At 51.0% G+C, this 25,807-nt stretch overlaps 1 protein-coding gene across 1 annotated transcript; it reads left to right on the top strand.

Moving 5' to 3' along the window:
- Positions 1–1,267: 1,267 nt before the first annotated feature.
- On the top strand, positions 1,268–25,745 carry Nphs1 (NPHS1 adhesion molecule, nephrin). Its single transcript, XM_059275151.1, is given in 31 exon segments — positions 1,268–1,545; positions 1,629–1,844; positions 1,919–2,041; positions 2,209–2,337; positions 2,790–2,871; positions 3,245–3,348; positions 3,956–4,083; positions 4,171–4,342; positions 4,511–4,668; positions 4,857–5,001; positions 5,105–5,229; positions 6,671–6,860; positions 6,958–7,087; positions 7,231–7,403; positions 8,265–8,405; positions 8,486–8,626; positions 9,152–9,273; positions 10,985–11,156; positions 11,243–11,399; positions 11,487–11,554; positions 11,557–11,637; positions 12,871–12,982; positions 13,065–13,246; positions 16,011–16,067; positions 19,539–19,658; positions 20,287–20,311; positions 20,422–20,497; positions 20,664–20,757; positions 21,199–21,314; positions 24,875–25,039; positions 25,131–25,745. Coding segments are annotated over 30 exon segments (3,771 nt in total). The 5' UTR covers positions 1,268–1,445; the 3' UTR covers positions 25,007–25,039; positions 25,131–25,745.
- The last annotated feature ends 62 nt before the right edge of the window (positions 25,746–25,807 follow it).

Raw genomic sequence — 25,807 nt, 5'->3', positions numbered from 1 at the left:
TGAGGAAGGAGAGTAATGAATCAATAATGGGGATGGGTGGGAGAGCAAGACCAGAGGGCTCAGCCTTGGTAGATAGCTGCGGGGGGCGGGGGGAGCCGTGGTGGGGTAGGAGGTTTGTAGGGGTAGGGGTGGGGGAGTGGAACAGTTGCAATTCCTTCAGGAGATAAGCAGGCAGAAGGGGCTTATCCCTGGCGGATGCAGCTGTGCACCCGGGTTGGGAAGGCAGGCCAGCCAACATATGGTTCTAAAATTCAAGGATCAGAATCAGGCCTAGAGCCAGGGAACTGCATAAGAAAGGCACAGAGAAAGGCTGACTGCACACTGTATATATTGAGTTCCTGTTACTGAGTGACAGTGGGGGAGGGCAGTAAAAGTGACAGAAATGAGGAGAGGGAGAAGAGAGAGGAGGAGGGGGAGGAGGAGGAGAGGGAATCAAAGAGACGGAGAAGAATAAGAAGATAAATCACCTTGGCTGGAGAGACACACAGAGAAAGGAGGGATGGAGTTAGAACAGGACCCTCACACAGCCTTGGGACTCAGATGTTCCAGCTCCCAGAGACCCCCACTCTGTGTTTAACTGTGTCCAGCTCACCAGATTTGCACACACCGCGGTCTGTGGACACAGTCCTACCAGCTGTCCCAGTACCAGACATTCCAAAAATGTTCATAGATGGAAATCCACCCTCACCGTCCCTGGAACCCCCACACTCTCACACCCACATACACACAGTTGGCTTCCTCTCTCCCACAGTCCCGTGGTTGTCACCGAGGGAAAGAAGGGACTTGCCACAGTCTGGGATGGCTGCGGCGTCGGGGGTGGGGGTGTCCTTCCCACCCACACAGGCCCAGATCTGCCCCCCATCCTGAGCTGGGAGGTGGCTCTGGTCATACTCGCTCTCCCAGGCAAGGCCTTGGGGTCACTGGAGCTCGGGAGGCACCAAAGAATGTTGCTGGCATGTGCTGACAGGGGATTTCATTGCTTGGCTGGGCAGACTCAGGAAGGACTTGGGGGAAGCGGCAGGGTGCATTCACACTGGGTCCAAGAAACGGCTCTGGGGCTCTGGGGCTCCATGCTGTGACTGATTGCTTCGGCTTTCTGGGTTCATGAGCTCGCTGGACCCCAGGTAGCAATGAGCAGCCAATTCTGCTTGAGTGCCTGTGAGTGGGTGAGAGGGAGATAGTAATAGATAAAGAGAAACAGAGACTGTCAGAGGAGAAAAAGAGAGAGAAATGATGCATTTTTGAGTGCTTGGGGTTGGAACTCAGAGAAAGAACCTTTAACAGGGCAAGCTTAGGGCAGAAAGGAGATTCTGAGACAGAAAGTCCAGGACAGTCAGAGACGAAGATGGGAGTCTAGGGAGAGAGACAGAGACAGAGAGAGACAGAGAGAGAAGCAGGGAACACAGAGAGAGACTCAGACAAGACAACAAGCCAAGTGGCTGGCGATGGGCACTGAGGAAGTCACCGTCAGAGGCCCTGGGGTGAACCTAATACACAGGACTTCCAGCTTGACTCCCCTGCTGCTCGTGGGACTGCTGACCACAGGTGAGTGGAAGGCTGACCTTGTATTGCCATGTGGCCCTCAAGTGTCACCTTTGTCTCTTAGTGTCAATCCTCTGTGTCCCCAGGCCTGGCCCAGTCATCAGTCCCTGCCTCCGTTCCTCGGGGCTTTTGGACTCTGTCTGAAAACCTGACTGCAGTGGAAGGGACAACGGTTAAGCTGCCGTGTGGGGTCAGAGCCCCTGGCAGTGTGGTGCAGTGGGCTAAGGACGGGCTCCTTCTGGGTCCAAACCCCAGGATCCCAGGCTTCCCAAGGTACAGCCTGGAAGGAGATCCTGCTAAAGGTGAGAGATCAGAGCCTGAGATCTTGAGCCACCAGCCGAGGCTGTGGCCCTGACCTTCGGGGCTCCATCTCCAGGGGAATTCCACCTGCTTATTGAAGCCTGTGACCTCAGTGACGACGCAGAGTATGAATGTCAAGTTAGCCGCTCAGAGATGAGCCCCGAGTTCGTGTCTCCCAAAGTAATCCTCTCCATCCTAGGTATGGGTGGGAGACTCCCCTTTAGGGCCCTTTTCTTCCCTCCTACCCAGAAGCCCAAGCTCCTGTGACCCTCCACCTTGGGCCCTGGGTGGTCTCATTTCCTGAACTCTTGCCCAAAACCTTCACATATACCTCTTAGCAGTGGCTAACCCAAACCCTTTCTCCAGTCCCCCCCAAAGTGCTTCAGTTGACGCCTGAGGCAGGAAGCACAGTCACCTGGGTAGCTGGGCAGGAGTATGTGGTCACCTGTGTGTCTGGGGATGCCAAACCAGCACCTGACATCACCTTCATCCAGAGTGAGTATGGGTGGGAAGGAGGTGTTCCTAGGGGCCCCCAAAATATGTCATCCCTGAGTACCGTCCCAGGTAATGAGGCCAACATGGATGTGCGGGATAAGAAAGGGATACTGTGGGAAGACACCCAGGAGAATGCAAGACTGCTGACCTGGGGTAGAGAGAGTGTGTCAGCACTCAGGTGAGCTGTGCCAATGGCCATGCAGGAGTAAGACGTTGCAGATGGGGTGGGGGTGAGGAGGAAGAGAGGCCCATGATGCAGCCCTGAGAACCCTAGAACTCAGGGGGTCCTGAGTGTGTGGGAGGACAGAACTTGCACCCCAGCTTCTTGTCCTCCAAAGCCAATATGGGGGAGGGGGTGCTGTGTCCTCCCTGAGGACTTCCAGGGCATGCTGCTGGATCTGCCTTGGAGAAGAACCCAGCATCTCTCAACTCAGCTTTCTTGTTACCCCAAGGTGGACAAACTGTGCTGGACGTCTCCTATAATGTGAACGATGGGTCTGAGGAGAAGCTCTTCATCACAGAGGCTGAAGTCAGGTGTGCAAGCTGAGGTTTTCTCCCTGTACCCTGACCTCCAGGTTATCCCACACGAGTTCCAGGACCCAATGATGCAAGTATGGAAACAAGTTGTAGGAATACCTGGGACCCAATGCTTCACCCTGACTCCCAAAACTTCTTGATGGTAACCTCAGTTTGTAGGTATTGAGCAAAAACATTTAGGCCAGGTGAAGACCTTGGGCACTCCTATTCTCATTGTTGAACCTCCAAATCTCTCCCAGGGGAGTCCGGATCTTAGAATAAATCAGTATGCAGACTTGGATAAATGCGGGGATTTGGGATGCCCTCCTCTGTATCCTGGCTCCCTAAATTTTCAGGCGTTGACTCTGATTCCAGGAACCTCTGTTTCCAGGGTGACACCCCAGAGCTCGGATAATGGGCAGTTACTCGTCTGTGAGGGGTCCAGCCCAGCTTTGGACGCTCCCATCAAGGCTTCATTCACCATGAATATTCTGTGCAAGTGAAGGGAGGGCGGAGTTGTGGGCGTGGAGGATGGGCATCCCAGGAGGATTTGGGAGCACGGGGGATCCAAGAATGGCAGAAAGTTCAGGCATTGTCACTAGCCATGGTGTCATGTGCCTATAATCCCAGCACCTGGGATGTGAAAAGCTTAAGGAGTATTAAGGCCAGCCCGGGCTGCTGAGGGCTGGGCAGTGCAGCTCAATGGAAGAATCCGGCCCCGGATATGCAAGGACCCAGATCCCAAACCCAGCACTGGAAACAAAAGCAGACAGTCAGGAGAAATTTAAGATTTTATTACTATTGTTGTCATTATTGTGCATGGGCACACGTGTGTGTGTGTGTGTGTGTGTGTGTGTGTGTGTGTGTGTGTATGTGTATACACATGTCAAGTGGAGAAGTCAGAGAACATCTTTCAGGAGTTAGTTCTCTCCTTCCATCATGTAGGTTCCAGGAACTGAAGTCAGGTCCTTGGGCGCGTTGGCAAGTATCCTTACCTCCTGCTCCATCTCCCTTGCCCACAAGAGGAAATTAAAAGCAGGTTAAGGGACCCAGAGAGAATAGATGGGCTTCCCAGGCCCACTGAGTGGTCTCTGCTCTCCAGTTCCCCCAGGACCTCCTGTCATTAATTGGCCAGGTTTGGATGAGGGCCATGTCCAGGCAGGGCAGAACCTGGAGCTGCCCTGCCTGGCCCGAGGTGGAAATCCTCCTGCTACCCTGCAGTGGCTGAAGGTGAGGGTGGAGGCTGACATGAGGGATGGAGAAAGGACGGGGACCAGGAACTGGTACTGAGACAACTAGGCTTGCTTCTGTGTCCAGAATGGTGAACCAGTGTCCATAGCTTGGGGCACAGAGCATGCCCAGGCAGTGGCCCACAGTGTGCTGGTGATGACTGTGCGCCCTGAAGACCATGGAGCTCGGCTCAGCTGTCTGTCCTACAACAGCGTATCTGCAGGGACCCAGGAGCGAAGCATCACACTGCAGGTCACCTGTGAGTCCAGCTCTCCACCTCAGTTCATAACCAGAGAACCCTCTGTGCCTTCATGGCAGGCCTATCTGATGCCAAAGACCTGGTCGTCAGGCCCCACCCCATCTGTCTGGGTTGGTCTGTGAAGACCCCGGCCTGCACTCCCATCTCTCCTTGTACTCTGTCATTCAGTTCCCCCGAGCGCCATCACCATCCTGGGATCTGCATCGCAGTCTGAGAACAAGAATGTGACTCTCTGCTGCCTTACCAAGTCCAGTCGCCCCCGGGTCCTGCTGCGATGGTGGCTGGGTGGACGGCAGCTGCTGCCCACTGATGAGACAGTCATGGATGTGAGGATGTGGAAGACGATGCTTTGGCATCCCTTGAGGCCCTGGACCCTGAAGAGCCCAGACTGAGGCCCCAACTCCTGGGTCTCGTGGAGGAGGGTGGGAATGCTTTGGGGTCTGCTGGACCCGGGCCTCTGCTACCATGGGTGGGGGCTTCTCAGTCCCTAAATCTGAAGTTCGCTCCTTGCTAGGGCCTGCATGGTGGCCACATCTCTATGTCCAATCTGACACTCTTGGTGCGGAGGGAAGACAATGGCTTGTCCCTCACATGTGAAGCCTTCAGCGATGCCTTTAGCAAGGACACCTTCAAGAAATCACTCACCTTGAACGTGAAATGTGAGCCTTTGCCTAGAGCCCAGAGAGTCCGCAGGCTTCACAGATGTCACCCTGAGGCCCCAGCCCAGACAAAAATGTCTTCTCTTTCCCCATCTCTCACTAGACCCTGCCCAGAAGCTGTGGATTGAGGGACCCCCAGAGGGGCAGTACATCCGGACTGGGACTCGGGTAAGGCTGGTGTGTTTGGCCATCGGAGGCAATCCAGACCCTTCCCTCACCTGGCTTAAGGTAGGTTCCAAGCAAGAGTCCCCCCTTCCTTCCTCCCTTCTTCCCTTCCTTCTTGTCTTTTTTTCTGTTTTTCTTTTTTTCTTTTGCTCGTGTGTGTGTGTGTGTGTGTGTGTGTGTGTGTGTGTGTGTGCAGGTATAGCACGAACTGCAGGTGTGTGCAAGAGCAAGCACACACACTTTACTGACTGAGTTATCTCCTTAGCCCCTATTTTCTTTCCTAAGACAAGATATTATGTAGCCCTGGCTAGCCTAGAACTCACTATGTAGACCAGGCTGGCCTCAAACTCACAAAGATCCGCCTGCCTCTGGCTGGATTAAAGGCGTGCGCCACCACCCTTACCCAGCCCTACACATTTGATACTCTTGTCCCCTCCACTCCCTCGGAACATGGAGAAACCCACATTTCTTGGAAAATGCTAGAGATTCTGAAAAGACACAAATGCCATGAGAATTAATTAAACCCCAAGGACATTCCAGAAAATCTGGAAAAATAATTCCAAGACGAAAGAAGGAATTTTGAATTAAAATTCTAGAGATAAAGCAATTATAATTCCATTCATATTAAAGAAAATTCACTCATATTAAAATTAATATTAAAGAAAATAAGGAAGAAGGGAAGAGAGAGAGCAATGACAGAGAGAGAGAGAGAGAGAGAGAGAGAGAGAGAGAGAGAAGGAGGGAGGGGTGGGGGATCTAAAGGGTAATATTGGAATTAGGGAAAAGGTCAGAGAGTGGAGAGTTTCTGAAAGTTTTAAGTTTTATTTATTACTTTTAATGAGTATTTTGCCTGCATATATGTCTGTAAACCACATTCATGCCTGGTCAGAAGAGGGCTCAGATCCACTGGAACTGGTTGTAAGCTGCCATATGGGTGATGGGAATTGAACCCAGGTCCTCTGGAGAGCAGCCAGTGTTCTTAACTGCTGAGCCATCTCTCCAGGCCAAGCGCTGTTTAAGAAAAAACTGTCAGGGTGAGGTGGCTCACTTGTTATCCTAGCACTTGGGAGGTGAAGGCCGGAGGAGGATAGGGAGTGCAAGGTCATCCTCAGCTACCTTGGAGGTCAACCTTGGCTACACGAGATCTGTCTCAAGTAAACCAAGGCAAAAAACAACAGAGGCAAAGAAAAGTGAAAGACTCCTGTACTGGGTCTGGGAATTTCAAGGGAGTTTCCTGGCTCGCAGTGTTCTGTAAATACCACATTTATGGGTTTGGGGGTGTGGGGCCTTGTAGCAGGCAGAGGGCTGGTGAGGTCGGGGGTGGGAGGGTGCACAACAGGCATCAGGGTCCCCAAACCATCAAGGCGGGCAGGAGAGACTAGGACTGGAGGTACTCAATTCCAGTCCTCACTCCTTTAAGGTAGTGGGGTGCTGGCTCTTGAGGGAGCCTTTATCACACAAAGGCCCTGTCTGGGCTGGCCACCCACCCTGTTTGGGTCCTCAGGACTCACGCACGGTGAGCAGCGAGCCTCGGCAGCCCCAGGAGCCCCGGCGTGTGCAGCTGGGCAGTCTGGAGAAGTCTGGCAGCACGTTCTCCCGTGAGCTGGTGCTGGTCATAGGACCCTCAGACAATCAAGCCAAGTTCTCATGCAAGGCGGGTCAGCTCAGCGCGTACAGGCAGTTGGTGGTGCAGTGTGAGCACATAGGCCGGGCGCGTGGGGAGTGTTGCGGAGGGAGCGGTGTAGACTTGTAGCCCTGGCTCCTCAACCTCTGAATCTCTAATCCACTAAGTCCCCCCAACCAACCTGACCATCCTGGCCAACTCATCCGCTCTGCGCCCGGGCGATGCCTTGAACCTGACCTGTGTCAGCATCAGCAGCAACCCCCCAGTCAACTTGTCTTGGGACAAGGAGGGAGAGAGGTGAGCTTACAGGACGTCCCCGTCTGGGTTCCGTCCCCTCACCCTCCCAACCTGCCCCCTCTGTTCCTTAAGCTACTGTCCAAGGACCTTGTTCTCATCTCTGAACCAGCCGGGTCCTCACCCGACTTGCAAAACTTGCACAGGCTGGAAGACGTGGCCGCACCACCCCAGAGCGCCCCGTTCAAAGGCTCCGCTGCATCCAGGAGTGTTTTCCTTCGCATATCATCCAGAGACCACGGGCACCGGGTGACCTGTCGGGCTCACAGCGCCGCACTTCACGAAACTGTGAGCTCCTTCTACAGCCTCAACGTTCTGTGTAAGTGCGCAGGCCCGGCACCGCCCCTCCCGCCCGGATACCTTGCAAACTGCCGCGAGAGTCTTACCGCTAGCCAGAGTCTAGCTTTCCTAGCCTTCATTCTGACCTCAGGCTGGTACCAGCTCCAACCCACGCTCTCCATCCTTTTTTTGCAAAACTGGATCTTCACTTGTCAATTTTTAAACTTCTTACTATGTAGTCCTGGCTGACCTGGAACAGGAAGGCCATGAACTCGCCTCTGCCTCTGCCTCAGGAGTACTGGGATTGCAGGCTTGAACTACCATGTGGCTCTGCACATTTTTGCTGTTTTGTTGTTGTTTGGTTGGTTGGTTGGTTGATTTGGTTTGATTTTTTTGTGTGTGGTTTTTTGTTTGTTTGTTTGTTGCTTTTGAGACAGGGCCTCACTGTGTAGATCTGGCTGGCCTGGGACTCACAGAGATTCGTCTGTCTCTGCCCCCAAGTGCTGGGATTAAAGGCATGCTTGGGTTTTGTTTGTTTTTGCTTTTGTTTTTGTTTTGTTTTAAATTTTATTTGATTGCTCTGTGTGTGTTCCCGATTGCCCGTGCAATGGCGAGGGGGTGGAGGAACTTAAGCTAGCTGGTTCTCGCCTCCATCCACGGAGTTCCCGGGTATTGAACTCAGGCCCTCGGGTCTTTCAGTAACCTCCCTTTCCCGCTGAGCCGTCTCGCCAGGTTTTAGCTTCTATCCCCAGCCTAGTCTCAGATCTCAGCTATAACACTTACCCTGTCCACTACCTTAGTCCTAGCCACGACCCTACCTTTAACCCTGAACTCACGCCTTAACTCTCTCTGGAACCCAACTTTACCAACACTCTGACTTCCTGGGGCGCCCCCTCTGAAGACCCTCCAGAGTTCCTGGGGGAGCAAGTGCTGGCAGTGACGGCCGTGGAGCAAGGCCAGGCGCTGCTGCCCGTGTCCGTGTCTGCTAACCCCGCCCCGGAGGCTTTCAACTGGACCTTCCGGGGCTACCGCCTCAGCCCAGGTGGGGGCTGGACCTGGAGAAGGGTGCAGATTCAGGGGGACCGGCGAGCCTTCCAGGCTCCTTACGCTGGCCTTCCCCAGCTGGCGGTCCCCGGCATCGCATCCTGTCTGGCGGAGCTCTGCAGCTGTGGAATGTGACCCGAGCTGATGGTGGCATCTATCAGCTTCACTGCCAGAATTCAGAGGGCACCGCCGAGGCGCTGGTGAAGCTGGACGTGCATTGTGAGCTCCCTCAGAAACCCTGGAAGAGAGGGTTTGGGGAGGAGCTAGTTTTACTGTAGAAGTCACGCCCACTCAAGGGGCCTTGCTCATCCTGGAGTCTCCTCCTCCTCCTCGTGAAAGGCCCGCCCAACCAGGGATAACTACCCTCCCTAGGGCCCTCCCCTGCGGAAACCTCTTGCTTTGACGGCTAGGGAGACCTCAGGTGGAATCTACATAGAGAGGGGGTTCCTTACTTGGGATCTCCTCCATCCAGAAAACCAAGTTCTCTTGAACCCCACTCCAACACTGTTCTGGTACACCCCCAACCCCACCACACACACACACACACACACACACACACCACCAGACTCTAATAATACAGAGTACAACGAGGGTGAGGATCGCCTCACCGCTCGGAGAATCCCCCTCCATCAAGGGTAAATCGGATCCACCTCCATGCCACTCTTCTAAGACCCCCTCCTCCTGGAGCCCCGCCCCCTCCTGTCAGGGCCTAAGCGCCTTCTCCAAGCCCGTGTCTCCCACTAGATGCTCCCACCATCCGTGCCCTCCAGGACCCCACTGAGGTAAACGTTGGGGGTTCCGTGGACATCGTCTGCACCGTTGATGCCAATCCCATCCTCCCAGAGATGTTCAGCTGGGAGAGACTGGTAAGTACCTCGCCTTTGGTGGGCGGAGGTGGGACTAGGAAGACGGAGCCTCTTGGTATGAGTGCCTTGGGAGTGGATGCCACGAGGGTGAAGCCATATGGGACTATGCTGGTTAGGATATCTTTCAAGAGCTGGTTTTGTTGAGTGTGTGTGCGTGTGTGTGTGTGTGTGTGTGTGTGTGTAAGTGGGTGCATAGATGAACAAAAGTGAGTGAAAGAATGGATGGATAGGAGGATGAGTGCTCCCATGCTTGATCGAGACTAAAGAGTGGATAAGTACAGTTAGAAAGGAGGTGAGTGGGAATAAGTCTAGAAGAATGATAGCTTCACTGAGAGAAACGTCAGTGGGGCGGGGTATGTATAAGTAAGCAGGTGCACGTATTTATGAATGTGGACACAGACGAGTGAAAAATGTCATGAATGAGCGCTGCGAGGTGGATAGCTTGGTGCCTGGAAGGACGGCAAACAGGCACACAGGGCGGATGAGGTGGCGTAAGCTCTGCAAGCATGACCCCATGGCAGACAGAGGAAACTGATCCTCAGAAGTAATTCACGTGCCCACTGCTGCACACATGTGCCCTTGCTCACACACATACATACATACCCACAATTAAAAATAAAGAATGTTTGAAATTGTAAAAGAAAAAAAGCAAATGGTTTGTTGAACTGAGTGGATGGAAAGATAAATGAATGGGTAGGCAGATTTTGGTTTTTGTTTGTACATTTTGTTGTTGCTGTTCTAAATTTATTTATTGTGTGTATGTATAGTGCATGTGTGCTATAGTATGTGTGTGAAGGTCAGAAGATAAGTGTGAGAATCAGTTGTCTCCTAACAACTGGGTCCCAGGAAGCAATTCACATGATTATGCTCAGCCCGGGTGTCTTTACCCACTGAGTTGTCTTCAAGGCCCATTGTTTTTGAGACGAGGTTTGATCAACCTTCCTAATGCCATGGCCCTTTAGTACTGTTCCTCATGCTGTGGTGACCTCCAACCATAAAATCATTCCCTTGCTACTTCATAACTGTCATTTTGTTACTGTTATGAATCGTAATGTAAATATCTGATATGCAGGGTGATATGTGACCCGTGTGAAACGTGAGGACCCACAGATTGAGAACCACTGGTGATGTAACCCATGTTGGCCTCAAGCATGCTATGTAGCTGAGGCTGTCCTCAAAGAATTGAATTGCTCCTGACCTTTCTGCCTCCAATCTTTAAGTGCTAGGATGACAGGCCTGAGCTACCATTCTAGGACATATATATTTGAGAGAGGGTCTCGATATGTAGTCTAGGCTGTCCTAGAACTTGCTATGTAGCCCGGGTTGCCTCTGAACTTGGGATTCTCTTGCCTCTCTCTCCCAAGTGCAGGTAAATCACCACGTGCAGCACAGTCAGTTTATCTTTTAGTGCTTGAGACTGAATCCAGGGCTTTGAGCATGCCAAGCAAATGCTTTTGCACTAAGCTGCACCCTGTCTGCAGAGGGTCCCAAGCGTGATGAGTGTTTAGACAAATGTGTGGATGGATGATTGGCTGGACTGGTGGATGAATGGACGGACTAGATCAATGGTCATGTGGGTGACGAGAAACATCCCCATCTCATTGACTTGGTGCAGGGGGACTGTAGTTGGAGAGTGAAGCTGCTGGTGGATACAGTTTGGGGGAGGACCTGAGGACAGACTGGGACAAGCTCCTGTGTCTTGGGATGCCAGGGGGAAGATGAGGAGGATCTGAGCCTCGATGACATGGAGAAGATGTCAAAGGGATCCACTGGGCGTCTGCGGATTCACCAGGCCAAACTGTCACAGGCTGGTGCTTACCAGTGCATTGTGGACAATGGGGTGGCACCAGCAGCAAGAGGGCTTGTCCGTCTTGTTGTGAGATGTGGGTACCTTCAAGGTCTGCCCATAACCCACGCTCTCTCACGCTGCCTTCCGCACTCCCCATATTGACCGTTCAACCTGTCCTAGTTGCCCCCCAGGTGGATCGCCCAACTCCCCTAACCAAAGTGGCTGCGGCTGGGGACAGCACCAGCTCAGCGACCCTCCACTGCCGGGCCCGAGGTGTCCCCAACGTTGACTTCACTTGGACCAAAAATGGGGTCCCTCTGGATCTCCAAGATCCCAGGTGAACCTGGGTATGGCCAAGCGTTACCCCAGCTCCGGTCGCCCAGCCCTGGTTTTTCTTCTGAGCCCCGCCACACCCTCTCTTCAGGTACACAGAGCACAAGTACCACCAAGGTGTTGTCCACAGCAGCCTCTTGACGATTGCTAATGTGTCCGCAGCCAGGACTACGCCCTCTTCACATGCACAGCCACCAACGCCCTCGGTTCCGACCACACCAACATCCAGCTCGTCAGCATCAGTACGGTGGGAGCCGCTGGGAGGATGCTGGCCACTGCTCTTTGCCAATTTCCTGGTTGACCAGAACCAGGAAGTGTTTCTGATCTCTGGGAGGTGTTTATGCACGAGAATGGAGTTTTGCTTTGTTGAAACAAGATCTTGCTATATAACTCAGATTAACCTCAGGCTTGCTACGTAGTCAACCCTTCCTCAAAATGGCAATCCTTCTGCCTTTACCTCCAAAGGGCTAGGATTACAGCTGAGAGTCACCAGGCCTGGCTGGTTTGTTTTATTTGGTGGTAGTTGGGGCGGAGGGTGTCACAAGATGTCAGATCCAGGCCTTGAGTATGTGGGGTAAGTTCCTTATCACTGAGCTACACCTTAGCCTGGAAATGCCCCTCTTTCTCTCTAATGACTGTGGAGATACTAGATGTGTGCCTCACTGGCTTCTCTCCAACTTCACACTGAGTGACAACCACCTGTGACTCTACGGGTACCTGGCACACAAGCAGCTCACAGATATACATGCATACACAACCCACACACAGAGAATTCAAATAAATGAAACTTTTTAAAAAGTTCACCTTGAACACGGAATCTGAACACCCCAAGTGTTGCTTCCAGCGAAGTACTCGGGGAGGGCAGTTCTTGCCACGGCGGTTCCTTCCCTCCTTACTCGGTGGTTTGAAACATAGGAAGCTATGTGGCCCTGGCTGGCCTTGAACTCACAGAGATATGCCTGGCTCTGTCTCCCCAGTGCTGGGATTTAAGGTGTGTTACCACACCCAGCTTCAAACAATTTTTTTATTATATTCTATGTATTTATTTTTGTGTGTGCATGTGTGTGAGAACAACTCGTGGGAATCAGTCCTCTTCGGTCACCATGAGGGTTCCACGGGTGGAACTTGGGTCACCAACCTTAATAATAAGCAGCTTTACCTACTGGGCCATCTCACTGGCCCAACTGATTTAAAAACTTTTTTAGATTTATTTATGTTTTTTTTTAATGTATGAGTGCTCTGTCTACATGCACACTTGCATGCCAGAAGAGGCTGGATGTGGGTGTGGGAACTAAACCTTGATCCTCTGGAAGAGTAACCAGTGCTGTTAACCACTGAGGCATCTTCCCAGCCCCATGGAGGTGCACTTACTGAGCACAGCAGCCATCTGATCCAAATCATTCTTAGGAGACTCTGGAAGGAAACTCCTAGACCCCTTTTGTACCCCCTAACAATCCCCTCCCTTCTCTCCCAAGGCCGCCCTGACCCTCCTCTGGGACTGAAGGTTGTAAGCACGACCCCTCACTCGGTAGGGCTGGAGTGGAAGCCTGGCTTTGATGGGGGTCTGCCTCAGCGGTTCCAAATCAGGTGGGGCCTCCACCGAGGCAGGTGAAGTGGGCCAGACAGTGCAGAGAGACACTTGGCTGAACTAACTGTTCTCGCCATGCAGGTACGAGGCCCTGGAGACCCCAGGATTCCTCTACGTAGATGTCCTGCCACCCCAGGCCACCACCTTCACACTGACTGGACTGAAGCCTTCTACACGATACAGAATCTGGCTGCTGGCCAGCAATGCCCTAGGGGACAGTGGATTGGCTGACAAAGGGATCCAGGTCTCCATCACTACTCCAGGTGGGAAGAGGCAGTCCTGAGCAGGGGAAAGTTTTATTTATTTATTTTTTTTAACCATTTTGGGGGATGGTAGAGCAAAGTAGACACTGTTATTTCTCCTACTCACAGATGAAAGAGCTGGGGCCCAGAGCAGTTAAGAAAGTTGGCCAAGGTCACACAGCTAAGAGGAGCTGGAGATAAGCCTTGAACTCAGGCGGATGTGATTTAGGAACCAACTTTTAGCCACTGATCTGTAATGACTGAGGAATGAGGAAATAGGGGGATTTTTGTTTTGTTTTTGAAACAGAGTCTAACTGTGTATCTCTGGCAACTCAGAACTACTCTGCAGACCAGGCTGGCCTAGCCCTCACAGAGATCCACCTGCCATTGCCTCCTGAGTGCTGGGACTAAAGGTGTGTGCCACCACACTCAGCAGAAAATAGTTTTAAGTGAAAATAAAACATAAAAAGAGGATATAGCTGAGTCAGTGTATAACATAAATAGCATAGCATATTATCACATCATAGCATAAATAGTTTATACTATTAGAGTTTGAAAAAAAACCAGAAAGGGAGGCCAGTGAGATGGCTCAGTGAGTAAAGGTGCTTGCAGCCAAGCCTGATGGCTTGAGTTTGATTCCCAGGATTCACATGGTGGAAGGAGAGAACTGATTCCCACAAGTTGTCCTCTCCTCCACATGTGCCCCCCACCCACACAAAATCAATAAGTAAGTAAATATAAAAGACAGACAGACAACTGCAAACCAGAAAGGTGACTGGCTAAAGAAGACCCAGTTAAACCAATCCGACATCGTGAAGAAGACAAAGGAATGAGCAGAAACAGCCAAAAAAAAAAGTCAGGGAAACCCAGTTCTTTGCAGAGATGGAGAGAATTCACAAAACCAATCAATGCACGGTGGCGCATGCCTTTGATCTTAGCACGTGGGAGGCAGAGCCAGGTGGATCTCTGTGAGTTCAAGGCTAGCCTGGTCTACAGAGCGAGATCCAGGACAGCCAGGACTGTTTCACAGAGGAACTCTGTCTCAAAAAAATAAATAAATAAATAAAAAATAAAAAAAAATCGAGGCCTCGGTCAGGGCCCAGCACCACAAGAAAATGACCAATGAGAACATTGAGATCTGACAGATGTTGCAGCGCATGCGTTAAGTCTACACGGCTTGGTTTAAAAAAGCCTGAAGCTTACCACTTCCTGGTTTTGTAGCCTTAAGCAAATATCTGTTTCTAAAAGTAGTTTTTATTTGTGTTTTGTTCTTTGATTATTGAGACAGGATCTCAGTCTGCAACCCAAGCTGGCCTGGAAGTGCACCGTGCCGACCAGGCTGGCTTTTCACTTGTGAGCGCTGGGTCTGCCCTATGAGCCACCGGCCCAGCTAGAAACAGACTTTCCTCCCAGAGTTCTCCACCCAGGTTTCTGGAAGGAGGTTCCTCTCGCTCTTGTGAGGATTAGAGGAAGCGACGCATCTTCTGTGCTCTTAGACAGTGCAAAATTATGACCTGAATGTAAAGGAGACGTCGCGCTCTGCTTCGGCTTGCTTTGCCGGGAACGCCCCGGGTTCGGTCTTCCTCTCACCGACCAGCGTTCCTTCTGGTCTCCCCCACACCCCGCCAACTCCTTCCATTCCAGTCCTTACCCTTGAATACTAAAACACAAACTATGTTCACCTCCCTTGCTCCAATTCCATAGTTCATACCTCTGCTGTGGAACTCCAACAGAGACGAATACCCTTAAATTTTTTTCCCAAATTCGTTTTTTCTGTTTAAAGACACTCTTAATTTTTAATTTTTAGAGTATTATTTATTTTTATTTCTAAAAATTTTATTTGGGTGGGTGTTTTGCCTGCTTGTATGTATGGGCACTCTGTGTGCCTACTGCCAGCCAAGGATAGATCCCCTGGAATGGGAGTTACAGAAAGTTGTGAGCCGCCACGTGGGTGCTGGAAACTGAACCTGGGTCCTCTGGAAGAGTCTGCTGATCCGTCTCTCCTACTGTCCCATTTTTAAATTAAAATATAATTACATCATTTCTCCCTTCCCTCTCCTCCCTCCAACCAAATTCACGGCCTCTTTTTCTTTCGTTGTTATTGCTACTTACATATCCGCATATAAATGCATAAATATATCTAAGCTATTTTAAGTGTTTTTGTATGTATGATCGATTGTGTGTGCATTCACGTACACAAGCAAGCATGTCACAGCATGCTGTGGAGGTCAGGGGACAAGGTGCGGGAGTCAGGTCTCTTCCCCACGGTGTGGATCCAGGGATTGAACTCAGGTCATCAGGCTTAGTGAAAAGGGCCTTTACCCACTGAGCCATCCCCCCAACATCCTTTTTATTAATTCAACAAGTTGATAATTCACATTAAAAGAACATATACACTATAAAACACTAATTAATAACTCATTGTTATTATTGGCACAGAACTGCTGTAATGTATCGTTGTCTTTAAAACGTCACAGAGAGAGCTGCGGAGTTGACTCAGTCCCGAAGAGTACTTGTTACTCTGCAGAGGGTCTGGGGTCGGTTCCAGCACCACCACCTGGGCACCAGGCATGCACATGGTGCACACACATACACATAGGCACAACACTGATACACATAAAAAACAAATCTTTAAAATTAAAAAAAAAGGCAATAAAATGAAATGTCCCTAAGAAGCCTCCCGCCATTTCCATGATCTTTTAAGTCAGTTGAAGAGCTTAAGACGGGGAGGCTCCTTCAGGCTTATCCGATTCCTGGTATTAATTTAATCTCTCTCCACCCGCAGGCCTGGACCAGGCTCCTGAAGACACAGACCACCAGCTGCCCACAGAGCAGCCTCCAGGCAAGCGCTCCTTCCCGGCCCCTCCTCCCCGCTTCTCTTCACTCAGTCTCCCCCCTTGTGGTCACCGCTGCCAAAGACTTAGCTGAATCCCTGCAGACCCCCATGTGTCCCGTTCCGCTCTTCTTGCTGGAAGCGATAGCTTTTCTCCTTTCCTGAGCAATTCTGCAATCACACCCGGGGCCGCGTCTGTGCAATCCATATCAGCACTCTGCCGATGAGGTGCATCCTCAGACCCACCCTTTTCTTTTTGTTTTTGAGACAAGGTCTTGCTATAATTTGTAGTAATCTTCTGACCCCGGCCTTCCAAGTGCTGGATTTACAAAATGCGCTATTGTGCCCGGCATAATTTAATGCCGTGTGTGTGTGTGTGTGTGTGTGTGTGTGTGTGTGTGTGTCCTCTTTTGTGAATGCAGAGGCCTGAGGAACACCTTGGGTGTCCTCAATCACTCTCTGCCTTGGTTCCCTAAGACAGGGTCTGTCTGTGAATCTAGAGTTCTCTGTTTTATTTTCTCAGGATATAATAACCATTATTATTTACTTTTTTAAGGTGTGTGTAAACGGCAGGTGTGTGGGGGTGCCCACAAAGGCCAAAAGAGGGCATTGAATTCCCTGGAGCTGGAGTAACAGGCAGTTGTGAGCCACGCAATGTGGGTGCTTGGAATCAAACTCAGGTCCACTGAGCCATCTCTCCAGCCCCCTCTGTCTGACATTTTTTAGCTAGGCTGCTCTGCTAGCAAACCCCAGAGAGCCTATCTCCATTCTGCAACACATGCTCACACACACACTTACACACATGCACTCTCTCATACACACACACTCACATGCTCGCTCTCTCTCTCTCTCTCTCACACACACACACACACACACACGCACACACACACACACTCACATGCTCGCTCTCTCTCACACACACACACACACACGCACACACACACTCACATGCTCGCTCTCTCTCTCACACACACACATACACACACACACACACGCACACACACACACACACTCACATGCTCGCTCGCTCTCTCACACACACACACACACACACGCACACACACACACACACTCACATGCTCGCTCTCTCTCTCTCTCTCTCACACACACACACACACACACTCACATGCTCTCTCTCTCTCACACACACACACATACACACACACACACGCACACGCACACGCACACACACTCACATGCTCGCGCTCTCTCTCTCACACACACACACACATACACACACACACACACACACACACACACACACACCCCATAGCCAGCGTTTGTGTGGATGCTGGAGATCCAAACTCTGGTCTTCGTGCTTGGACAGCATGTGCCCTTACTTCTGCACCGTCTTCACAGCCCTGTGTTAATTCTGAAACAATCAGCTAGCTAGTGCTCGCCTACACTCCCTGCACTCCAGAGGCTGACATGAGGATCACAAGTTTGAAGTCAATCTGGGCTGCATAGCGAGACACTTCCACCCCCAAAAGAAACAGCAACCACCAAAAAGAACTGGCTACATCCATGCTCTCACTGTGAGGTGGCTGTATCAGTTAGCTTCAGCTGTGTAACAAACTATCCCAAACATGGAGATGCTTAGCAACATACATTTCCCATGATACTCTGAGTCTGCTGGGACAGTTCTGGCCTGGGCCCATTTAAATCATCTCTATGGTCAGCTGGCCACTAGACTGTGGCTGATCTCAGATGGCTTCCTCCTCATACGTGTTCAGTCGTCTGGCTCACGGTTAGGACAATGGAGGTAACTGCTCCTTAGAGTGCTCACATGGAGATGGCCAGGGGCTCCAAGAACAGCAAGAAAGGTGAGCTCTGATAGCTCAAGCTTCGAATTCTGTCATAATAGCTACTGCCCCCCACTGGCAAATGGCATGCCTTAACATGCAGCCAGTGTAGAGGGGGATCCCTGTCAGACAGGGCTCTGTGGAGGTGGAGGGAGGGCCTGCTGCTAACAGTTTGACTTGAGGAAGAAGCCATCTGCCTTTGGGTGGAAAGAAGGGTCCAGGGACTGGGCAGATGGCTCAGTGGGTAAACACATACAGGCATGAGGACCTGAGTCCAGCTGTGACCTGGGGCTGGGAAAGAGGCGGGTGGACCCCAAAGGCTTGATGGCTAGCCAGCCTGGCTAGCCGCAGTTCCAGGTTCAGTGAGATGCTGTCCCCAAAAAACAAGACAGAGGATTCAGTTACTGGCCATCAGATGGCTCACAACTGCCTGCGTCTTCAGCTTCAGAAAATCCAGCGCCCTCTTCTGGCCTCTGCAGGCACATGCATGCACTTGAGAGAACACATGTACACACTTTGAAATTCAAGTAAATCTTTCTTTAGGGCTGGAGAGATTGCTCAGCAGGTAGAAGCCCTTGCTGTTTTTTCCAGCAGACCCAGGGTCAGTTCCCACCACCCACATGATGGCTCACAGCCCTCCATATCTCCAGTTCCAGGGGCTCCGCCCCCTCTTCTGGTCTCCTGGGGGCACTGTACACACATTGTGTACATACTTACATACAGGCAAAATATTCATCCACATAAAACAAAAATAAATTTTCGTAAAAATTAAACTGGGAGCTGAAGAGATGGCTCTGTGGTTAAGATCACTGGCTGCTCTTCCAGAGGACCTGGGTTTGATTCCCAGCAACCACATGGTGGCTCACAACCACCTGTAACTCCAGTTCTAGGGGATATGATGCCTTCTTCTGACCTCCACATGTACAAGACACACACATGATCTGCATACATATGTGCAGGCAAAACATTTAAACACATGAAATAAATAAACTGATATATGTATATATATGTATGTATGTGTATATGCATATGTGTGTCTATATGTATATATGCATATATGTGTTTGTGTATGTATACATATGTGTGTATGTATGTATATGTACATGTGTGGATATGTATATGTTATATATACATATGTGTATATTGTGTATATATATGTATATTTAAAAAAATAAGGCAGAGAGCAATAGAGGAAGACACCCAACACCGACCTCCAACTTCTACATGTGGGCAGCCGCACATGCGTACTCATGCATATGCTCCCACACGTTACAACAGATCACTTTTTAAAGAACGGGTGGAGCTGGAGTCATGGCCTGTTTGCCTCTTTGGCCTTGTGCTGCTCTCGCCAGCACCTGACCAGTCAGCTGACAGGAGGGCTTATGAGGAGGCAGGCTTTGCTTCGACTCACGGTTTTGGAGGTGTCAGTGCGCCATGGTGGGGCACAGCTCAGGTCACACCATGGCGTTCCCAGCCGGGGTGGGGGGGTGCCACCCACCCTGAGGCCTGACCCTCCACTCTCAGTTAACCCTTTACACGGCGTCATCACACCTGAGGTGCGCTGGGGCACCGATCTTCAAGGTGACTTAGGCACAGTCAGGGCCTGGCTTTCTCAGAACCCAGCTTCCAGCCTGTATGCAGGCGTCGGAGTTCACCAAGGGGCGTCTCCCGCTCCCAGGACCCCCGAGGCTGCCCCTGCTGCCCCTGCTGTTTGCGGTCGGTGGTCTTCTCTTGCTTTCCAACGCCTCCTGCGTTGGGGGACTCCTCTGGCGGAGAAGATTGAGGCGCCTGGCTGAGGGTAAGGAGAGACTCCTTCACTGCTGGAGACCGGAGGGGTGGGACCCTGGGGCTTCTGCACAGCACAGCTCTGCCCAGGTCCGGGACCCTGGGGCTTCTGCACAGCACAGCTCTGCCCAGGACCGGGACCCTGGGGCTTCTGCACAGCACGGCTCTGCCCAGGTCCGGGACCCTGGGGCTTCTGCACGGCACAGCTCTGCCCAGGTCCAGGACCCTGGGGCTTCTGCACGGCACAGCTCTGCCCAGGACCGGGACCCTGGGGCTTCTGCACGGCACAGCTCTGCCCAGGACCGGGACCCTGGAACTTCTGCACAGCACAGCTCTGCCCAGGTCCGGGACCCTGGGGCTTCTGCACAGCACAGGTCTGCCCAGGTCCGGGACCCTGGGGCTTCTGCACGGCACAGCTCTGCCCAGGACCGGGACCCTGGGGCTTCTGCACGGCACAGCTCTGCCCAGGTCCAGGACCCTGGGGCTTCTGCACGGCACAGGTCTGCCCAAGTCCGGGACCCTGGGGCTTCTGCACGGCACAGCTCTGCCCAGGACCGGGACCCTGGGGCTTCTGCACAGCACAGCTCTGCCCAGGTCCAGGAGGGCGGAGTCTCTGAAACCCCTTTTCCTGTTTCTCTCAGAGGTCTCAGAAAAGACGGAGGCAGGGTAAGCAGGAGAAGCTTGGGAGTGCCGGCGGGGGGTGGGGGAGTGGGGGTGAGGGGGTAGGGGGGGCACAGGCTCAGTACCAGCTTTCACCTACTCTTTCTTCCTGGAAGGTCGGAGGAAGACCGAATCAGGAACGAGTATGAGGAGAGTCAGTGGACTGGGGACCGGGACACAAGAAGCTCCGTGGTGAGTGAGGCCCCCCACCCCCACCCCACCCCACCCCACCCCGCAGCCTCCAGCCTCAGCTCCAGGCTGATCATTGTCATCTCCTGGAACCAGCAAGTCAAGGGAAATGACCTTGTCTACTGGTTTTGTGTGAGTGCGTGTATGTTCATGTGTGTGCGTGTGACAGGCTAGCACAGCGGAAGTGGAACCACATTACTACTCCATGAGGGACTTCAGCCCCCAGCTTCCCCCCACACTGGAAGAGGTGTCGTATCCCCAAGGTGAGTCGTGACCACACCAGGACTCCCTGGTTCCAGGTACCCTGGCATCTGAACTGGGCCCTCTGACAGCCTTCCTTCCAAGCCATGCCAGTTACTTCTGTATTACTGTGACCCCAGAGAATGTCCTGAGGGAGCCAGATTTCCATTGCCTCACTTCAGAGGGTTCTATCCATGGCTGCTTGGCTACAAGCTTGTGTGGCGAGGACAGCTGCTCATTTCATGGTGGACAGGAAACAGAGTGAGCCAGACAGGAAGGGGACCAGAGGCAAGAGACTCCCCACCCCAAGGACACATCCCAGTGACCTACTTTGTTCAACTAGCCACACCCTCCACTGAAGTTTCCAGAACCTCCCAGACCTCTAGCAGTGACTTGAGCCCCCAACATGTGAGCCTTTGAGGGAGATATTTTCCCATCCTAACCCTAATGTCTGCCAACTCCAGCCTTCACAGGTATTGAAGATGAAGACATGGCCTTCCCTGGACACCTGTATGATGAGGTGGAGAGAGCCTATGGCCCGCCTGGGGTCTGGGGACCCCTCTATGATGAAGTCCAAATGGTGAGGAGATTCTCATCACCAGATTGTCTAGGCTGGAAGCCCACCTCCTACTGTGTGTCAGTTAGGGTACGCCACTGTGACAAAGAGGCCCAGCCTCGATGCAGTGGCAGGAAGAGCTACATGATACACCTTGACCCAGGAATGGTGGCGCATACCAGAGAGGAGGAGGAAGGGGGTGAGTTCAAAGCCAGCCTTGTCTACATAGTGAGATTCTGTCTCCTCCAAGTGAAAAAGGAGATCTTTCTTCTCACATAGCTGCCCAAGTGGAGTCCTGCTGTGCCCGGTGATTTAGAACCCAGAGTTCTCTCCCTGTATTCCCATCATTTTCTAACACACTCATTGCTGGGGTCTGCAGGCATAGGTCAGTTTACCAAGGGGATGGGAGGATCCATCAGCTAGAGGAGGACAGAGAAAGAGGGTGCCAGAGAGACCCAGAAATGGTCACCTGCCCCTCTGCTCTCCTCTGATCAAGGGAACATGATCCCAAGGCTCCGTCTAGCCACAGAGTCTGGGAGTTGTTGTCTAAAGTTCTGCCACTGTTGGAGAAGGAAGGGATATGTTGCCTTAGGCATCTCCACCACACTGGCTAAGCTCCTCGAGAGAAAGAGTTTTTAAAGACTAGTTTACTTATTGACATGTGTGCATGCATGGCGTACATGTGAATGTCAGAGGACAGTTTTGTGGAAAGCTTTGTGTGGCTTCTGGGGAATCAAACTCATGCCACCAGACTTTCATGACGTGTGCCTTCGCCTGCTGAGCCATCTTGCTACTCTGAGGAAGAATTTTTTGATCCACTCAGCTGAAAAGCTACATGCTAGGATCATCTTCGGGCACAACAGGACTCAGAATTTCTCCCTAACTGTTTCCTGGTAGAGAGCCCGCTTTCCATCCTGTTAGATTTTAAATCTTCAAAGAAAGAGAATGCCTCTTTTCCAAGTAGTTCCCAATGTAGAGTGCAGGCACACACTGATCCACCTTTGGCCAGATGCAGGTTGTTGAGCCAACTGCTGAGACATGATAGAATAGATCATTTGGTTTTGGAGATTTTGTTTTGAGATAGGACTTACACAACCCAGACAGGACTCGAGCTTACTATGTAGCTGATGAACTCCTGCTTGCCCTGTCTTCATCTCCCAGGTGCTCACATTACCTGTGTGAGCCGCCACATCTAGCACATTATTCCATTTGGATAAGCCTGGGTCGGCGTTCATCTATGGGGCCAGAGGTTACAGGCCAGCACTGTTCAATAGGCTGGGCTGAGAATGGGAGAGGGTAGAGAAGCCCAGAGTGAGTGAGGATGGTGGCTGGGCAGGTACCAATGACAGGCAGGCACTTCCACCTCCCACCCACCCACTGCATCATGCCAAGGGGATGAGAAACATGCCTAACGTTCAAACTGAGTATGGTGGTACCTGCTCGTCTTCCCACACTCAAGAGGACTAGGAGTTCAAAGGCAGCCTGGGCTACATATCAAGACTCTGTCTCAAAAAAAAAAAAAAATCCACCAAAACAAAACAAAAAGACGGACTCTCTCCCCTGAGCCCGACCAATGCCCCATCATTTCTGGGCGGAGGATTTCCCTTGGTGAAGATGTCAATCCAAGGCATGGATTTGAGATTCTGGAGTCCCAGCTCAGATAACAGAGCTGCTGAAGTGCTGTCCGTGGTGCTGGACTGTATGTTCCTGGGAAACGCTGGTGTAATCCTCCGGCTTTGGGGGACATATGGCCTTCCTCTAAGCTATTCACCGCTGTCACAGGGTAGAAGTAGTCACAGCGCATGCGTAGATGAACACGCCAGGCTGTGTTCAAGGAGAATTTATATTTGGGTGTTCGAAGCTGAATTCTAGTTTGTGCTGTTTATTTTGTTTTGGTTTTGGGTTTTTGTTGTTGTTGTTATTGTTTGTTTGTTTTTTGAGACAGGGTTTCTCTGTGTAACAGCCCTGCCTTTCCTGGAACTCACTCTGTAGACCAGGCTGGCCTTGAACTCACAGAGATCCTCCTGCCTCTGTCTCCAGAGTGCTGGGATTAAAGGCGTGTGTCATCACCTCTCAGTAATTTCTAGTTAATTTTTTTCTAATTAATTTTTATACAGCACAAATACTATCATTCTCTGATTTTTCCTGACAATTTATAATTATCAGCCATCTGCAGCTCTTGATGCAGATGAGGGTGGCTGTGTTTGCCTCGTGGCCAGCACTGCTCCGGGGTTTGCTGAACTACACATGCCTTTCCCTGAGTCCTAGAACAGAGCACACCCCCAAAAGGGCCACCCTCTATGACCTTCCCCCACTTAATTGATTATATGTGTGCATGCATGTGCATGTGTGTGTGCCGGTCAGAGGGCAGCTGGTAAAGATTGGTTCTCTCCTCCCACCATGAGTCCTGAGGGTTGAACATGGGTTGTCAGCTTGATGGCAAGTGTCTTTGCTTTCTGATCCATCTCAGTTTCATACTTTTTAAAAAATCCAGTGTCTCACTGTGTATCAAAGACTGGCCTTAGACTGGCAATCCCCCTGCCTCAGCTTCAGAGAGTGCTGGGATCACAGTTGTGTGTCACTGCCCTGGACTGTCTTCCATTTTGATGGGGAAATGTGTTGGGGGCTGTGAGATAGAGGTGAGACCCATCCTAAGATGCCATAGCTGACATCATGAGGGTTGTTCTTATCAGTCACTTTATTATTATTTATCTATCTATCTGTTTCTATTGATTGATTGATTGAGCAAGGTCTTTCTCATTCTGTAGCCCAGGTTGACCTTGAACTAATGGCAATTCTCCTGCCGTGGCTTTCAAAATACTGGGATTACAGGCTTGAGCCAACACATCTGGCTCTCAGCTACTACTACTACTATTATTATTATTATTATTATTATTATTATTATTATTATTACTATCATTATTACTGGGTATTGTTGTTTTGCCCTGTGTTGTCTATCTATCTATTCATCTATCTATTATCTATCTCATTATGCAGAGGCCAATGTAGCTCTTAACTCAAAATCTTCCTGCCTCAGACTCCTGGGTGCTAAGATTTATAGGCAGATGCTACCATACCCAGCTTTAAACCTCAGTTATAGAGAAGACCCCACCCACACAGAGAAGTGATTATAAGGAACCATTTTCATGAATTCCTGTCTGCTTATCTTCTCGCTTCAACAGAATCCACCCTCACCCCACCTTGACTGTTCTCAAATTCCACTTTCAGACAGATAGAAAGATAGAGAACTTTTTTGAGGTAGGGTAGGTTCTTGTTATGTAGCCCAGGCTAACCTAGAAGTCACTATGTAGCCCAGGCTCTCCTCAAACTAAAAGCAATAGCCTCTAGGACACTAGAATCACAAGTATGATCCGCAATGGCTTATTTATAATGGTTTCTGGCTTCATTTTGGTTTCAGCAGCATGGGGGGGGGGCATTACCCAGAAGGCCTTGTGCATGGCAAGCAAGTGTGCTAAACCATCAGGCTTAAAAGGAAGCTCACAGGGATGTGTGTCCCCCAGAACTGCAGTGACGTCCCACAGGGCGTCTCTCTGTGGCTCTGACTCCACTTTCTTGCCTGTTAGGACCCCTATGACCTTCGCTGGCCTGAGGTCAAGTATGAAGATCCAAGAGGACTCTATGAGCAGGTGGCAGAAGACTTAGGTGTTGCGGAACCTAACTCTCTACCCTTTGAGCTGAGAGGACATCTGGTCTGAGACTCTTTGTGACACACATTTCCGACAGCAACGGTATGTCTTGCTCCAATGGCCCTGTGCATTCCTGTCCTGCTGAGCTCATTCAGTGAGCCCTGTGTGGTGCTAACACATGGTTTCTTTTCAGGGGAAGACATGAAGGAATGTGTGTGAGTGACAAGAAGATTCAAGTTGACATCTGGGATAAGCAAGGCTCCTTTTATAGGAATGAAACTTCTCCGAAGGAACAGAGCCACTGGAAATGACATCTGAACAATGAGAATCTATTTTAAGCATCATTATACTTTTCAAAAGTAAAAATTTTAGAAGTAGGAAAGACCTATTAAAATCCCATTCAGAGCCTAGGGATGCGCTCAGTGGAAGGGTGTGCGCTTTAGCGTGTGTGAGGTTCTGGGTTGCAGGTTACAGCCAGCCTTGGCGTTCGTTACACACACACAAGGCTGGGCATGGTGGTCCACCCCTGTCATTCTGGCTCTGCAGGATGCTGAGGCAAGAGAAACACAAGTTCAAAGTCAGCCTGGGCCACTGAAAGTATAGGGGCTGGAGAGATGGCCTGGGGATTCAGAGTTCTAATGGCAGCTAACACTCTGAGGACCTGAGTTTGGTTCCCAGCACCCACATCAGGTGACTCACAATCACGTCCCTCCAGCTCTAGAGAATCTGATGTTTTCTTCTGATCCCCATGGGCACCTGCACTCATGTGTACATACCCTTATAGACACATACATATACACACAATTAGAAATAAAATAAATCCAACCTGTGTGGCGATCCACATCCTTAATTCTAGCAATTGAGAAGCAG

This window comes from Peromyscus eremicus, chromosome 1 (genome assembly GCF_949786415.1).
Source record: "Peromyscus eremicus chromosome 1, PerEre_H2_v1, whole genome shotgun sequence".
NCBI classification, from domain to species: Eukaryota; Metazoa; Chordata; class Mammalia; order Rodentia; family Cricetidae; genus Peromyscus; species Peromyscus eremicus.
Note: the sequence above shows the minus strand (reverse complement) of the source record. Positions and strands in the feature narration are given on the sequence as shown.